The sequence below is a fragment of the Pseudomassariella vexata genome (assembly GCF_002105095.1).
Source record: "Pseudomassariella vexata strain CBS 129021 chromosome Unknown BCR38scaffold_5, whole genome shotgun sequence".
Lineage (NCBI taxonomy): Eukaryota > Fungi > Ascomycota > Sordariomycetes > Amphisphaeriales > Pseudomassariaceae > Pseudomassariella > Pseudomassariella vexata.
In genome coordinates, this window is record NW_024467960.1 from 1,520,065 (window position 1) to 1,535,417 (window position 15,353).

Consider the following 15,353-nt stretch of genomic DNA (forward strand, 5'->3'; position numbering starts at 1 on the left):
TGGAGTTGTCTGAAAAGCAAGCAATAGGGTCGGATGGCAATTCTGATGGTGCAGCCAACAAGAAGCTGGGAATCGAGCAAAGAGCCAGCAATAAGACGATGGGACAATCCATAAGAAAGAGTTCATGTAGAGTATCGATATTGAGATATGATGGTTTCGTCGATGCAGTGCTAACGCCGATTGGGGGAAACAAAATAAAAAGAGTTATACTGACGTTCCCATCGCCTAGCTTTGGGCTGGTTGTATGCGTGCTGTTTCACCGTCAGTCTTGTGTCAATCTGAGAAGTAACGAACCGAACCTAGAAAATGAAGAAGGTGCAATGCATACCGGTGATTTGAACATATCGCTATCAGAATAAGAAGCAGTAGGCGCGACCAGCTTTCCGGCCTTGGCTCTCCTTGCCTTGATCCCCTCGATAGTGAGCGGTTCGGGAGCTTGCTCGCCTATTTGGGCATCCTTGGCGGACAGTCCAACGCCTCCCACATTGGCAGGCCGCGATGTTGAACATGTCGTCGAGAAGAGTGAGTGTCTGCATCGCATTAAAGATACATGTTGAGGTTTGGCGACAGCACCCAGCCGGCGGCTGTTGAGGAGGCGAGAGGTTCTAGGATGGAGGGATGGCATCGAGGAATATATATAGGCTGCCACAGGCTTGACAGTTTGATATAGGCAATGAATATCCACAGCAACTACTTGGAGATTTGAAGTTGTTACAACTATTTGACTGACTGCCACGGTGGAACCTGTCTTGCCTTGCTCGCCCTTGCGGTAGTCGCTCAACCGCACTGGACTACTGGACTCGGAGCTTGCGATAACGGGCCGAAGATAAGCGATCCTAGACGACGCCACGGTGGCGTCTGAGACCTTTTGATGCCCATGTTGGGGAGGGATGAAGATGAAAAAATATTGAACTGCAACTTAAGTGGTTGTACTTATTCTATCAAAGGAAGCAGCATCACGAGTAGTGGTCTGTAATTGCCAGTCAGCCATCAGTGTAGTTGAACCTGGGCCATCTTCTAGGCATGCCCCCATTTTGAAAGCATCACGTCCTCTTGGACGGCGAATCATAACAAAAACAAGCCAAAAAGAACAGCTTGGTGCGATGTGGTTCAGTGTACAGTATTAAGTCTATATAGTCGCTCTATGTTCTCAAGTTTGCACTTGCGCCATTGGTATAAATGTGTCAGACGACATTCCCGCAGACCCTAATCCTCCATGGGGCGAACGAAACTCTCTTGCACTGTACAAGATCTGCCGCCCCGGTGTATATGCTGCCATACCCAAAGTCTACATGCAAAGCGTCAATAATGCCGTCGACGCGCCTTTCGCTGAAATACCATTCCATGCAAATCCATTTTGTACCCCAAACTCATGCAATCATCCCATATTTCATCCGCTCTTTCCTACAGGAGCACTATAACTAAGAATGCAAGCAGGGCAGATGCCAGCGTCATTGGCAGAGACCCCGTCTGAGGAGGGCCGCTGTCGGCAGCATTTGCGACAGTCGAATCTCCACCGAGTGCTGGTGCCGCGGCAACCCTGGAAGTTGAGGCAGCCAATGTCGAGCCGGCAGACGTCGAGGTGACCAGAAATCCCTGTGAGTCGTAACTCTTCGGCCGAGCGGTGATCCCCGCGGGGACAGTCACCGTGGTCAATGATCCTCGATCGTCATATCTCGTCACCGTCTCAATGCCTCCAGTTGCCTGAGAGGTAGGCGAAAATGGAGAAGATGAGAGGACCGGCGAGGAGGATGGCGTGAGGAGGGCCTGTAGTTGGAGACAAATTAGTCTTTCGTTCGTCAAATTTGTGGTCGCTTGAAATCTTCGCATATCGCTGGCCCGTGAAAACAAACAAACAAAAAGGGGGGGACGGGGAGGGTTGTAAACATACTTACAACAGCCGAACTGGACGGCACGATCTTCCCTTCGGGCGTCATAACCCAGCCATCGGGCAAATCTGAATTGCCGGAACTGGCCGTGCCCGTGCCCGTACCGATACCTCCGGCCGGTACGGTAGGCGACGTACCGGTTCCAGCGCTGGCAACAGCGGTGACAGTCTCAGTGGACGCACCATCAGAGTTACCATTCACAGATCCACCTTCGGCTACGATTGACTCCCAAGAACCAGAAGTATCGCCGTAGCTGTAAGAACTGCCCGTGCTGTAGTCGGTAACAGACAGGCTCCTCATGACCATGCTGAAGGGTCCCTGAGAGTAGTCCGTCGGCCCCCTTGCCCATTCGATGGTGCCTTGTGCATTGCTCGAATCGCCACCAGCCCACGCACCAAACTTGATTTGCATGGGTGTTTGAGGATACTGACCCGATTCGGCATCCCCATAGGCCAGTGTTCGAACTACGGTGTCGCCCACGGTCCACACAATCTGCTCACTCGTCCACTCCAAGATGTACGTGATGAACTCCCCTTGGCTGTTCGCGGCCGGGTTAAATTGGCCCCTGTTGTACGAGCCCGTTATGCCTTTACCGAAATAGTTCGTCTGGACCTCATCGTTATCCGCGCCCAGCCATTCCAGGTCGATCTCGTCGAGATCGTCGGATTGCAGCACAAATGAGGAGACTATGCCAGCACCAGGCGCTGCTTTCATGGAGAACTCGACACGGCCGAACATGATGTAGAAGACCGAGGCTAGTTGGGGTGCATCCCCCGATTTCGCGACGGTGAAGGTGACTCCGTCTGAGCCATACGTCGGGTCACCACCAGACGAAGTGAAGGAATTCACGGCTCCTTGTGTGAAGTCAACGTTGATCGTCATGCCAAGGGCAGTATTAGCAGGGCATGCTATGCGACTGTTAGCATCTGGGGGCTCAACATTACTTAAAGCTTGGAGGGCCACTTACTTCCTTGGGTGGGATTGCACGAGGAGTATGTTTGGGCCGCTGCTTGGGTCAACAGCAGAGCAGCTGCCGCTGCACCGCGGGCTTGCCTTGAGAAGATCATGGTGACTGGGGATGTGCAAAACCAAGCAATAATATACAAGAAAGAGTATGGGAGATAGCCTTGCTGGCCTGGCGAGCAACGACCGGACTCGAGTCAAGGAATGGAAAAGGCGTGTCCCCAAAAGTCCTATAAACAAATCCGTATCAAACACACGACGTAAGCATACGAGGATCCCGGTAATCTTCGAGGAGCTACGGATGCTGTACAATGTGATTATGTGTAACGGAGGTACAAAAAGAGGACTGCAAGAGGTCTCGAGGTTCGGATGAGCTCTTATGGGTAAATGCAGAGGTGGACAGACCGTGCAGGGCTTCCAACCACCTACCTTTTTCCTGATTCGTCGTCATTTTCTGTCACCGTAGAGATTGTGAGGCGGCGAACGGTCCGGAGATTGGCGATGAGCTCATGCACAGATACGATGCGCTGGCCAAGATCAAGTTTTGCTTGGTTGTTGTGCTATTGTCAAGCAGATACCCCTGCTGCGGGAGGTTGGACTCGAACTTGATGGTGGGGTTCGAAGCCCGAAAACTCGTGGCTGGGAGCTCGGCAGAGTGGGCTGGCGGAGCTATGATCCCTGTAAATGCCGGTGGCTGGCCAGCAAGTTACCCGCTCAATCCTGACTTGCTTGCAATATTAAACAGGTGCATGTCGGCCGAGTCTTTACCCAAAGGTTTCTGTTCCTGATTTCGTGTTACTACGACGCGCAGGAGAATGTGATGGCGTTGCTAGGAACTTGCTTCATTTTAGCCAGATACGACTCCACCACGTCACTTTGTCCAAGTCGTCAAGCCTGAATACCGTCACCACGAAACCACGGTCGACCCCTCGGCGGCACAGTCTCTACCCCAAGGTCGTTTTCTCAAGCCGCAAAAACCACAACGACACCACTCGTAGGATTGTAGATATGATTGATGTGGGAAAAGTTGGTTGAGCCGCGATCGAATGATCAGCCAGATCCACGATGGATTGCTCCATGGGGTCCGATTTGTGTAGGGTATATTCTCTAATATGCTGCCATGCAAGCGCCACCGTGCCTGTCTCCTGGTACCCTCAACTCTACAGGTACAATCAAGTCTTCTGCAAAGCCGGTATACACGAACACCTCCTCCAAACGCCGAAAATCACAGTCGACCTCCCATCCCCTTGCTAATCTCGTATTCCGGTACACATGCTGCGTGAAGAGTTGCTTGAGTGCTTAACGCAGAAACCAAAGGACAATATCTGATCATGTTACAATGGGGTCTGGGGGGGGTTTGACTGGCGACCCCGATCCAGTCGAGACTTCCCGGTCCAGCGTGTCTGAAGTTACTGCGGCGGCAATCGGTCTTTTTTTTCGTTGCCATGGATGAAGTGGTCCATGCTGTGTGAAGGTATACTCGCGATTGTGTCGTTCGCATGGCCAGATCCCGAGGTGACAAAAAATTGGCGGATCTCTGAATTCCACTCCGATCTCACCACCCCTCGCTCCGAGAGTGAGGGATCCGAGGTGTGACTTGACGCGTTGCGGCTAGGCGGCCCTGCCATGCAGCACAGCTCGTGTTCTTTCAGATGCGAAAATGGCGCTTGTTGGAAAGCTTCGGCTCCGCTGTGGTTGGGCTGATCCGTCTCGGGCAGTTTCAGAAATTTGTATATGGCTGGAAGATGTTCTGCTACGAACACGGCTAAGCCAACCGACACGGTCAATAAAGGAGGTATCCGCACCGCGAAATACTCGACTGAGAGCTGAGGCCATGGGGCCATGATCACCACAAGTATAAACACCAAGGGAACCGTGAGTATGAGGAACCTGTCGCCCATCAGCCACATATTACGGCGCCTAGTACAAGCGAATTTTATACCTCATCGCCTTCACATGAAACGAGACGAACACAAATGTCGATGCAATGAAGATAGCCAATGCCCTGATATAGTTAGCAATTAGTGCATTGTTCGATGTTCGCAATGCGTACGTGTAACAATAGATCGGGTCTTCCCGTCCAAAGACTGGGAACAAGGTCGATGTGATTAACCCACCACTGGACAATATCTTGCCAGCATGCTGGACCTGAGGCCTGCAGGCCGTGGTGGCGGCAACCGAAGCAAGACCACGCATATTTCGCATGACGATAGGTCGACAATTACAAGAAACGGATTTCGTAGATCTATATCGAATGAGGCCACAGGAGACACTCGGAACGACGGACGGGGTATCTGAATATGAGGCTTCGTCAATCAAACGGGAGACTCGAGAGACTCGGCCAGGAAAAGTTCAGGCATCGAGTGATGAACCTGGAGAAATACAGAAGATATGTCTTTTAATCACAGCCACTAATGTAAGTCACGGGGAACTCCCCATATGCAGCAGCGCTTCTATGGTGCTACCCACAATAACGGGCTGGGAGACTCTTCTAGGAGGAGCAATCATAGACGTCAACTACCAGTTCACGGGGATTTTCTCAAGGAGATATTCGTCGTACACCTGTGAGACTGCCTAATTATCATGTGAAGATGCCCAACGATCCAGCCTGGCTCCCCTTGATGTGGCGGTGGGTGGACAAAAATGCTGCCACGTCTTATAGACTGCCGCCTGCTGGTTGCCTTTGTACGCCTGCTTTGCTCACTTAACCCGCATGCAAACTGCCAGTTCAGTAGTCCGCATTCATCTGATTGGTTCCTATCCCATTGAAATCAGCCTCGCGGGATGCCCAGTGAGGGGTAGACCATATACAAACTGCACCTACCGTGCATGGTCGACATCCAATCGGGACGTAAACCTCGCGTCATCCTGCTACCATCCTTCAGACGGTCAATAGAGGATCTGATGCTTTGATTCACCGAATAGTGTTTCAGCCGGGAAAGCCTCTACTTTGGTGTGATAGGACGTCGTGTTAACCATATGACGCACGCCCGGTTAGTTGCTGTTCAACGCTGTGCCCAGCTCCTCGGCTTGATAAGCTAAAGTATATGTTTCTACATCATACATAAAGGGCGCCTGACTTACCGGAAGTTGAATCCGCGTGTAAGGCTCCACGTGTAAGGCTCCACGTGTCTTATCCCTGGAATCCAACACGTTATATATCTCGATGCGCGACAGGTAGCTCTATCGAACATGCCTTGAGGCTCAAAACAATCCCCGTCCCTGAACTTGTACAAATGAGTTTTCTCTGTCCTTACACCCAATGCACGCATCGAAAGGCCGTTCACTGCTGGCCTCCGTGGAGGCGGAACTCATCCCACTGCCATCATCATCAACATCAACAACAGTGCTGATGGTCTTCTCCGAGCTGTTTGAGCTATTTCCCTCGGTCATTTGCTGTGTCGTTAGCACTTCCTACATCTACCACGCAGATCAATCTGGAGTGGATGCAGATCAGCTCCATGTTTGTCGCATGCTTTATAGATGGTTTACTCGGCGACTAGAGTGCAAATGCTAACAGGCTATGTGTCAGACACCCCTGTTTCCTTCGTCTCGAGTCGTCGGTTTTCTGCATCTCGATTTCATTACAGATCCGTCCCCTGGGCTGATGCTGGGATCCTGTGTGGTTTTGGGATGTTGTCTGTCCTCGTTTGCTCATCGAAGACAAGACGAGGACAGATATCAGACGGGCATATTCGTCACGCTGGCTATTTGGGCTGTCCTGTTGGGACGTGGGGTCGGCGCAAGTTACAACATGATCACCCTGGGCTTTGTGCCGTGGGCTCTCTGTGCGGCCATGTTGCTAAGCTTTGGGGGACACTCCGTTGGCAGATGGCTCGTGGGTAGGCGAAGGAAGGAGGTGGAGAGTGTGACGGATAACAAAACGTTGACGGGATGAATACGTCGGATTGAACCACTTAATTTCTTTGGTGGCAATTTCGGCCCTGCCACGGTGATGGTCGTGGAAAAATTGGTTACGTCAAAAGCAAAGACCCATGGCAGGTGTCGACATTTACGTTATAAGAATTGTGTGTAGTTATCCTAAATTTCGATTTCTTCTACTTTCATATGTGATGTGTATACCTTTTCTAACGCCATGTAATTTGTTTTCTTCCCATGAGTTTATTCGGGATAAGCGAGGGAGTACCTATAATTATTGAATCGCTATGGATCTCTTAATTACTAACTTCTCCGGAGCCTCGTGGTCTCACCACCTGAGCTGCGGCCATTGCTACAACACCCTCTGATAGTCAGAAATGCCTACTTCGCCCTCCTTCTGAATTCCACGGTCGCCGTGGGGTGTGGTAAGGACTGAGTCTCGACACGCAAGCTCTCGGGCCGCGTCTGGCCCTCGGAAAACCGCATGTCGTACTCCCTTAGTATAAAGGCCATGATGGCCTTAATTTCCTGCGCGGCGAAGAAACGTCCGGGGCACGCATGCCTCCCGTATCCGAAACTCATGGAGGACGTGTTTGAGGCAACGTACTGTGCGCGGCCGTCTAGTTCGCGATGTTCTTCGCGAAGCTTCGAGAACCGGAAAGGATCGAACACTTCGGGATTGGGGTACAGTTTAGGGTCCATGGTGATGGCTTGGGTTGGCACCCCAATCGTCGTACCCGCTGGGATGGTAAAACCTGAAGACAGAGTCCATGGTTTATGAACAACACGTTCGAAAGTGACTATGACAATAGGGTTAGCGCTGGGGGTGTTCCGCGACTCGAGGAACAGGTATGAAGCTCTCAGCTGGGCCAGGCAGTCGACGTACTCAGCAGCAGAGGGTTGAATCTTTGGCTTTCTTTCATGAAACTGTCCATCTTGAACATCCTGAGGAAACTCAACTTGTCCATCAAGCCGTCGGCATTGACGACACTTTCGGCTTCTTGTCGGAGTGGATCGATGAACTCGGGGTGCTCACACAAGTCGTAAATGAGCTGAGCCGGCGCCGCGGCGCTAGTATGTATGGCAGCAAAGCTGATCTTGAGCAAAATGCTAGCGAGAAACTTGGGGTCACATTCCTCGTCCTTGGCCTGCTCTGCCATCCAATAAAGTAAATCCATTTCCCTCTCCCCTGTGCGCCGGCGAGCCTCTAGCAATGGAATGGCTGCGGCTTCTGCGGCCGCGTAATGGTTGGCAATGTTGCGGATCTCGGGAACAAAACGAGCAACCAATGGCTTAAGGTATTCCGGATACTTCTTGATCGTCTGGGCACCTATGAAGCCATCGATAGCAAATTTGATGGAAGACTGGACCCATTCGTCGTTGTGTGATAAGGCCGTGCCTCCGAACATGCGGCTGGACACTCTCGCCACAATCTGCGTTAATGTGTGAACCACAGGCACCGGCGTCCAGTCTAACTTGTAATCAATCAGTATGTACGTCGGGCACAGTCACATCCTTGGGGTACTGGGTTCATTCAACTTGCCTTCACAACTGGGGAATGTGTCACGAAAGGCATCAATGATTTCCTCCTGGACTGCAGGCATGACATCCCCTTCCAGCCAGTCAGCAATACAGTCAACACGCCACGAAAATCTATTTATGATAACCTACCCAAGTGGTGATTCAGTTGGGCCTTAACGACTCGCGGGTGCAAGGTCGATCGACTACCCATGGTGGTGTATTTACCCTCGAACATCTTGCTTGGTTAGTTCCAGACTCTAGTTCCCAATCATAGAATTGATAGTTATCGATATGGTACTCACTTCAATAAACGTGGCAACAAAGTCAACATGATCTATAGGGGCTGTTTTCAGCTCATCTAAGTGCTTGAGAGGGATCATCAACCGCTCTCCCAACGGACTCGGGATGTATGAGAGGCCTCCGCCAGTCTGGGGAACCGAGGTCAGGTAAGCTTTCCCGTTCTCTTAAGTTATTGCGGGATAATCTCGAATTTCTTGAACATGCCTTCTCATAGCCTTCAGCCAGCATTTCCTTGGCATTTTGTCGGAACCTCTCACGGCTGACCCGGATGCTCTTCTCATCGTCGCCACCCACGACATAGACTCCAGGTGCCAACTTTGGGGCTCTTGAGCTGGAAAATGATAGGGCTACGAGGATCAAACCAGCAATGCCGGCCAGTAATGTGGTGATGGTGGTGATGTTGGATTTGTCATATTGGAATGTTCGAAAGACAGGCAGGTGCACGGAGGACGACCGCAAAATGATAGTCAACATTCGAAAAGATGCTGTTCATCTTGAAGCTATAACCAGTCTACACGATAACCATAAGTCCAACAAGAGGAGAGTGCAGGAGTAATGTGCTACGACAGAGTAGACACTTGGCGCCTAAATACCAAGACAGGGCGAACCGGAGCCTTGGGTTGATCTACAAAGTAGACTCCAAGCGTAAGTGGGACCCTGAGAATGCGACTGAACTTCTATCGAGGCTCCAGTTAACCCAAATAGGAATGTTCCCGACCACGCCAATTCGCTGAACAGGGGTACGCCCATCAACTCATGCATTTAATCAATGCCAAGTCCCCTCGTAAGCAGTTCCTTGACATATACCCAACTACGCACGCTTGATAACTCTAATCAAGCGTTTCCTCCAAAGTGCAGGAACTTTCAAATATACAGAGTTTCGTTCTAATTCATCCCGCATTTAGACCCAATCACCGAAATGGCAGCCGGCCGTCCTTCCAGCCCGCCGCCGGCAGGACACGATCCTTTCCAGCCGTACAAAATTGAGAAATTCGATGAAGGATTGCGCTATGATACCCTTCAGGTGCATGGGGGCCATAGGCCTGATAAAGAAACCCATGCCCGAGCAGTGCCAATTTATAACAGCGTTGTGAGTTTCTGATTGCCCATGAGTCGTTACGAAGCGGGAGATCTGACTAACTTGCGCGCTCAAGTCTTTCGTTTTCACAGACAGTGGCCATGCAAAGAGAGTGTGTGCCACTGAAGAGGCTGGGTACTTCTACAGTCGCATCTCAAACGTAAGTTAATGGAGATGCAATTCCTGATGTCTGGAATTGAGGGCATGCTACTTAGAGGTTGATACTGATTTTTTTCTGTTCCCAAGCCCACCGTTGCCGTCTTCGAGAAACGTTCTGCTGCTCTAGAAGGAGGCACTGCGGCAGTCGCAACGGCCTCTGGGCAGGCGGCCATCTTCAACACCATCATCTGTCTCGCTGGAACCGGGGACAACATCGTAGCGTCCATTAACCTGTATGGCGGCACCTACAGCTTGTTCAAGACCCTTCTTCCGCGACTCGGGATTACTGTCCATTGGGCTAAGCAGGAAACTCGGGAAGAATTTGCCAAGTATATCGATGACAAGACCAAGATGGTCTACGTCGAGAGCATTGGCAATCCTCGATGCAGTATCCCCGACCTACAGGGACTGGCTGATGTGGCACATGAAAACCATATTCCGCTTGTGGTGAGTATTCGCAAACAGAGGCCTCTCTCCGGCCCGTTTGGTTTGCGGCATCACTGACGATAAAAGGTGGATAACACTTTTGGAGCCTGCGGAACGTGGTGTAAGCCCATTGACTTCGGTGCCGATATCGTCCTGCACTCGGCCACAAAGTGGATGGGCGGGCACGGCACTGTCGTTGGTGGCGTTATCATCGACTGTGGTACCTTCGACTGGGGCAAGGCTGGTGATCGCTTCCCTCGCCTGATGAAGAAAGAAGGCCCCATGAACTTCTCTTACTGGAAGGCTTTCGGGAATATCGCTTTTGCTATGGCTCTCCGATTAGATATCCTGATGGAAGTCGGATCCATCCTCGCTCCAGCATCGGCCCAACAGCTCTTGATCGGCATGGAAACTTTAAGTTTGCGCTGTGAGCGTCATGCCAAAAATACCATGGAGGTGGCCCGGTTTTTGGAAGGTCATCCAAGGATTGCTTGGGTGAATTATCCAGGTATGTGTCTTCTTCCATCTCGCAAAGGGCATTTCTAGGAATGGGTCCTGGATAGTAGATGAGAGAAAACTGACCAAGAGGTCGGCAGGCCTCGAGAGCAACCAGTATCACGCGAATGCGAAGAAGTACCTCAGGCAGGGGTTCGGAGGCGTGCTGGCTTTCGGTCCCAAAGGAGGAGATAAGGCGAGCAAAATGCTCCTGGACTATGTCCGAGTCATCTCTCACCAGACCAAGTATGTGCGCGGCAAAAGAAGGCCCCCAAACCTGTTGCTCGATCGAAAGCTAACTTTTCATTCCCCATCTTCCAGCGTAGGAGATTCAAAAACGCTGGCGACCCATCCCTGGAACTCTACTCATGTCATCATGTCCGAGAAAGACCGCCGTGAGGCCGGAATTACCCCTGTAAGTTTCTCCTGTGCTGATGTGAGCCTCAATACGTGACGAATGATCGGAGTCATGCTGACTGAACTCTTCTCTCGAAGGCTTTCATCCGATTCTCCGTCGGAACTGAAGACGTGCGAGATATCATCGAAGATCTTGATCAAGCTCTGGCCAAGCTCCCCGACGACATCGTCAATGCACACAACGAGAAACTGGAGGCTAAGCTCACTGCCGGCACCGATATCTGCGATACGAAGACAAAAACTGCACTCAATGGTCAAATTGACGTGAACGATGTAGATGTTGCGCTATCGAGATCGAACCACCCAATCGCTTGACTGTCTACGATAACTTGACAAACTGGTGGACGAAACTGCGTATTTGGATATGGATTTCCATTTAGTATCAGCTGGATCAGGTAATTTCGAAAAATAGTAAGGACACAAGCCGGGAGACCATCCCGCCGGAACATTAAACTGCTACGGAGAATTATAATAACTGCCAATTGACTTTTTCTCCAAGAATAGAAGCGATCTGCAAACACGTACAGTTAAAATCAATTTTACGCTTAGAGAAGCTCTTTGACGCGAGTGCATATGGCGTGTAAAGTGTATGTTGTCAGAGTGCTGGATGCATGGCACCGGTTGTGCACCGGTGCAGTACCGGTATAGGGACGTGCGAGTCATGGCCTAATATGAGAGTCTTGGTATACTGAAGAATCGGATGACTAGTGCTCTACGGCTCCGACTCCGGGTCTATCGTATTAGGTAACTAGTATACTATCTGGTGATCGCTTTATTAGAGAGCACTATTACCAGAAAGACAGGAACGGTCACGTGACCTGGATCACCACCAGATCAGTGAGCCAGGCGTGAGCCGCGAGTGAGCCATAAGTTGGGCTCACCAAAGGATCACCAATGGATCACCTTCTGAGCTGCGAGCCGGAAGTGATCCAAGGAATCAGTGAAGGAGAGGTTGGCTATATAAGGGACAGGACTCCCAGGCATTTCATAGATAGACAGTCTCTACTTCAGTGATCAATCTAAGCATCAATCTAACCCATTGGTGAGGCAAACTGCCTTAACGACTCTATTCCCGATTACCCTACTTGAATACTTCAGTTACCCAAAGCACTCTACTCCATACGTCAAACCCCGATATTATTGCTTGAGGACTCCGCAGCAGGACTTACTTACTAGCACAAACCCTTACAGACTCTTTAGTGGTTTACGCAGCTAAACTATTAGAGGTTTCGTTACACAATCCATGCGTAAAACCGGTTATTTTGCTAATTGTTGGTGATTATTCCCGGTAACCTTTTTGAAGGGATTGTGTACGCAAGATTAATACAGTAGTGTTGGAAGTTAAGAGTATTCCCAGCGTGATTATACTCTACTACAGAAGTTCAATTAGAGTGGACGCCAGCGGACGGTGCGCTGCTAGCTGCGCTGCAAGTGCCCTGTTAATCTATTTTATAATGGAATGCTGCCCAGGCTACCACATCTTCAATTCACGGCAGAACCACATCCAGTACAATGCATACTTAGAAAAAGACAATAACTGAGAATTACTATACAGATAAATTATAAGGAATCTCTTATTGATCAAATATGCTGTTGTTATATTGTTCTTCTTCTCAGGGGGGCTTTGTTAGTAAGGTGAGAACTAACATAGTATTGTGGTGGACGTAACGCAGTCGCTAATAGAGCGAACCTACGTAGCAGCGTATGTATTTAGTCCAGCCATTAGGGCACGGTTTGACATACGGGAGCACTTGTAGAGGTACCGGGGGCTTAGAGCCTACGGCGTATTTAATAATAATATATTGTTCTGCTACAAAAATAATATCACCTTCGAATTGTGGTATTTAGGGCGCCGGCACCGATTGTAGAGTCGTTGGATGATCAGCCACGCAAACAGCCCTGTACTATTCTTGATCGCAGAGGGTTGCGCTGCGCGAATTTTCCTGTTGAAAGTGGTCCCCACACTTATAGAGCGTTGGATACGAGTGTTGAATATAAATCGACCTTGTCTATATACATCCTTGGGTTTGCTTTGCTTGTCTGGGCGGCAGTGCATATTCCAAAACTGTTGAAGCCCTTGAGCAGGTAGATTAATGTATTATGCCTCAAGATATCAAGTGACTCACTAACTTGGTCTTGGCTGGATAGCCCAGTCTCTGGGCATTCTTGCGATGGGTATTGCAAACAAAACTTGTCTGTAATATTCAAATGCCCATACGTAAACATATATTCTCAGTAAATACTATTAATGTGGGAGGTTGTGGCCTTAGGAGTGGAGGGCTACAAGGCAGTCAGGCACGCGTTGTAGTATCTAGGGACGCCTCGGGACCAACTTAGGATTGGTCCCTCACGCACTTTCATGGTACCAATACAGCCCCTAATACTTGGATCCCGACAATTAACATATAAAACAATCTGGCTACCACTAAAACAATGTTGTGCCTCGCTTGCAAGAATGTCGCTAACAACATACAAGCCGTCTCATGCATAGACCGAATGATACCTCGGGGTCTTCCCACTCCAAGCCTCATTGCCGCTCATTTGATATTTCAGTCCATTCATGTAAGCCTTCAAGTCGCTGCTGCACGGCTCAACCGAAGCCAACCTTTTCTTCACAAGCTGCTCATGCACCAATTCCCACTCCCTGCACAGGACCCAGAGTATACGCTTTGACGCCGTCACGTCCAGCTTCGTCTGGTTTGACAGAACCAACACAGACGAGCAAAGTGCTGAGCCTTCGTGGTGACCGCTGCTGGCTGCGCTTACCTCCTTTTCCCAGCTGTATATATCGTTCAAGACGGAGATGTGCTTTGCGCAATTCATCTCGATCTCCCGGACAGATGCCAACTCCTCGTCACTTATGTGCAAGTTCATGCTAAACCTCATCAGTGCACAGAGTAGCCTACAAACAGAGTAAGAATCAATCGTTTTACCCATCTGCACAGGGCGGTCATAGAGACTAGGGAGAGTACTTACGCCTGTCCAACATCCTTCTCGCGATACTCCAGGTATTGGCCCAGCTCCTTGATGCCCAGCCGACACTTATCGGTCTGTGCTCTCATAAAGGTGAATGTGGGCTCGAGGACCCCATCCGCCAGTTCCCTGTCGCACGCTCGCATGTCTTCCCACAGATCGTACGTGATCCATTCAACGGGAACGTTGCGATCGGGCAGCGCATCCACATCGCCCCTAGAGATGCAAATCAGTCTTTCATTGTAACTAGCCCCATCTTCTAGGGACAAGTCTTCGAGGACGTCTGTGAAAAGCAGCAAGGGGTTAGAAATGGGATGTTAAAACCAGATGGGACGTAAACGAGGTGCACGCTCGCTACCTGATGAGGTGGGAAACTAAAGTACTTGCCATCGACGAGAAACAGTAGAGTCAAAAGCCGGCAGGCCAAGGCTATCCTATCATCCTCGGCAGCTGGGTAATAGAGACAGGTAACACGGGGGAACCCAGCTGCTACGAATTTCTGCTTGGCCTTGTCGTTCTCGAATGGCCAGTGCTTGAGGAAGTACCCGTTGACCTCGGCAGAGACTTCAGACTCTCGAGGGTGAATTTTGGCGTTGAAAATGGTCCGTGGAATTTCGTTTTTGGTCTTGTAACGCTTTCGCGCGTTCTGTTTCTTCGTCGTCATCTTATACGTATCACAGATTGTTCGTGAACAAGAAACAACTATGGCAGAATGGTGGTAGGAGAATTCATTGGTGGACGTGAGTGACCAGACTAGCCGTGCCCTGGTTTCTCTAGGTGTGCAAGCAGTGGGGTCAAACTTAGAAGTTTCCGAAATATCGTCACAGACAGCTGCTTTATTCATGTTTGAATACCTTTGTCTGAGCAGTACGTCACAGTGGTTATGGGGCCATCATCCCTACCAAGCCTAATACTTCAACGACTGGGGGATTTGAGATCATGACTCCATAAACATATCAACGGTTCCATATTTACGTCACCAGTGAGCGATGAACAAAAAATTATGCGCTCGAACCAGGTGACGCAGGCTGGAGTTCCAAGTTAGGAATCCGTGCGAACTCCGAGTAACGGTGACTTTCCTGAATAGGAAAGACTGCGAGTGAGTCGTTGATCCCGATATTATGGGGCTCCGTTTCTACTGACAGTTCCACCGTGCATGGGGAGGAGAAAAGGGGGTAAAATGGAAAAGTCAGGGGTGGGAAAGGGGTGGGGAAGGGGTGGGGGGAGTGTGGGTACTGCGAGCTCGCCAGAAC

General features: G+C 50.2%; 6 protein-coding genes across 6 annotated transcripts; 2 read left to right on the top strand and 4 right to left on the bottom strand.

The window, feature by feature from the left end:
• Positions 1-1,556: 1,556 nt before the first annotated feature.
• BCR38DRAFT_175204 (glycoside hydrolase family 16 protein) lies at positions 1,557-3,097 on the bottom strand. The gene is made up of 3 exons (XM_040853886.1): positions 2,857-3,097; positions 1,892-2,797; positions 1,557-1,767 (listed from the first exon to the last, which is right to left on the bottom strand). Exons 1-3 carry the CDS (start codon positions 2,954-2,956, stop codon positions 1,688-1,690), a joined length of 1,086 nt encoding a protein of 361 aa, XP_040717175.1. The 5' UTR covers positions 2,957-3,097; the 3' UTR covers positions 1,557-1,687.
• A 1,086-nt stretch (positions 3,098-4,183) lies between these two features.
• Positions 4,184-4,905, bottom strand: BCR38DRAFT_175211 (uncharacterized protein). The gene has a single exon (XM_040853887.1). The coding sequence runs from the start codon at positions 4,760-4,762 to the stop codon at positions 4,262-4,264; it is 501 nt and encodes a 166-aa protein (XP_040717176.1). The 5' UTR covers positions 4,763-4,905; the 3' UTR covers positions 4,184-4,261.
• Positions 4,906-5,927: 1,022 nt separating this feature from the next.
• BCR38DRAFT_429612 (uncharacterized protein) lies at positions 5,928-6,881 on the top strand. Its single transcript, XM_040859976.1, has 2 exons — positions 5,928-6,315; positions 6,385-6,881. Exons 1-2 carry the CDS (start codon positions 6,115-6,117, stop codon positions 6,748-6,750), a joined length of 567 nt encoding a protein of 188 aa, XP_040717177.1. The 5' UTR covers positions 5,928-6,114; the 3' UTR covers positions 6,751-6,881.
• A 221-nt stretch (positions 6,882-7,102) lies between these two features.
• BCR38DRAFT_465164 (cytochrome P450) lies at positions 7,103-9,026 on the bottom strand (the record flags this gene model as incomplete). Its single annotated transcript, XM_040862692.1, has 7 exons — positions 7,103-7,223; positions 7,339-7,531; positions 7,618-8,202; positions 8,281-8,343; positions 8,403-8,487; positions 8,555-8,680; positions 8,757-9,026. 7 exons carry the CDS (start codon positions 9,024-9,026, stop codon positions 7,103-7,105), a joined length of 1,443 nt encoding a protein of 480 aa, XP_040717178.1.
• Positions 9,027-9,739: 713 nt separating this feature from the next.
• On the top strand, positions 9,740-11,470 carry BCR38DRAFT_512086 (lyase; the record flags this gene model as incomplete). Its single annotated transcript, XM_040865043.1, has 6 exons — positions 9,740-9,790; positions 9,877-10,236; positions 10,303-10,723; positions 10,782-10,956; positions 11,032-11,125; positions 11,206-11,470. Coding segments are annotated over 6 exons (1,338 nt in total), but the record flags the coding sequence as incomplete, so codon positions are not given.
• Positions 11,471-13,608: 2,138 nt separating this feature from the next.
• On the bottom strand, positions 13,609-14,764 carry BCR38DRAFT_338773 (aristolochene synthase; the record flags this gene model as incomplete). The annotated part of the gene is made up of 3 exons (XM_040855647.1): positions 13,609-14,029; positions 14,104-14,383; positions 14,476-14,764. 3 exons carry the CDS (start codon positions 14,762-14,764, stop codon positions 13,609-13,611), a joined length of 990 nt encoding a protein of 329 aa, XP_040717180.1.
• Positions 14,765-15,353: the final 589 nt, after the last annotated feature.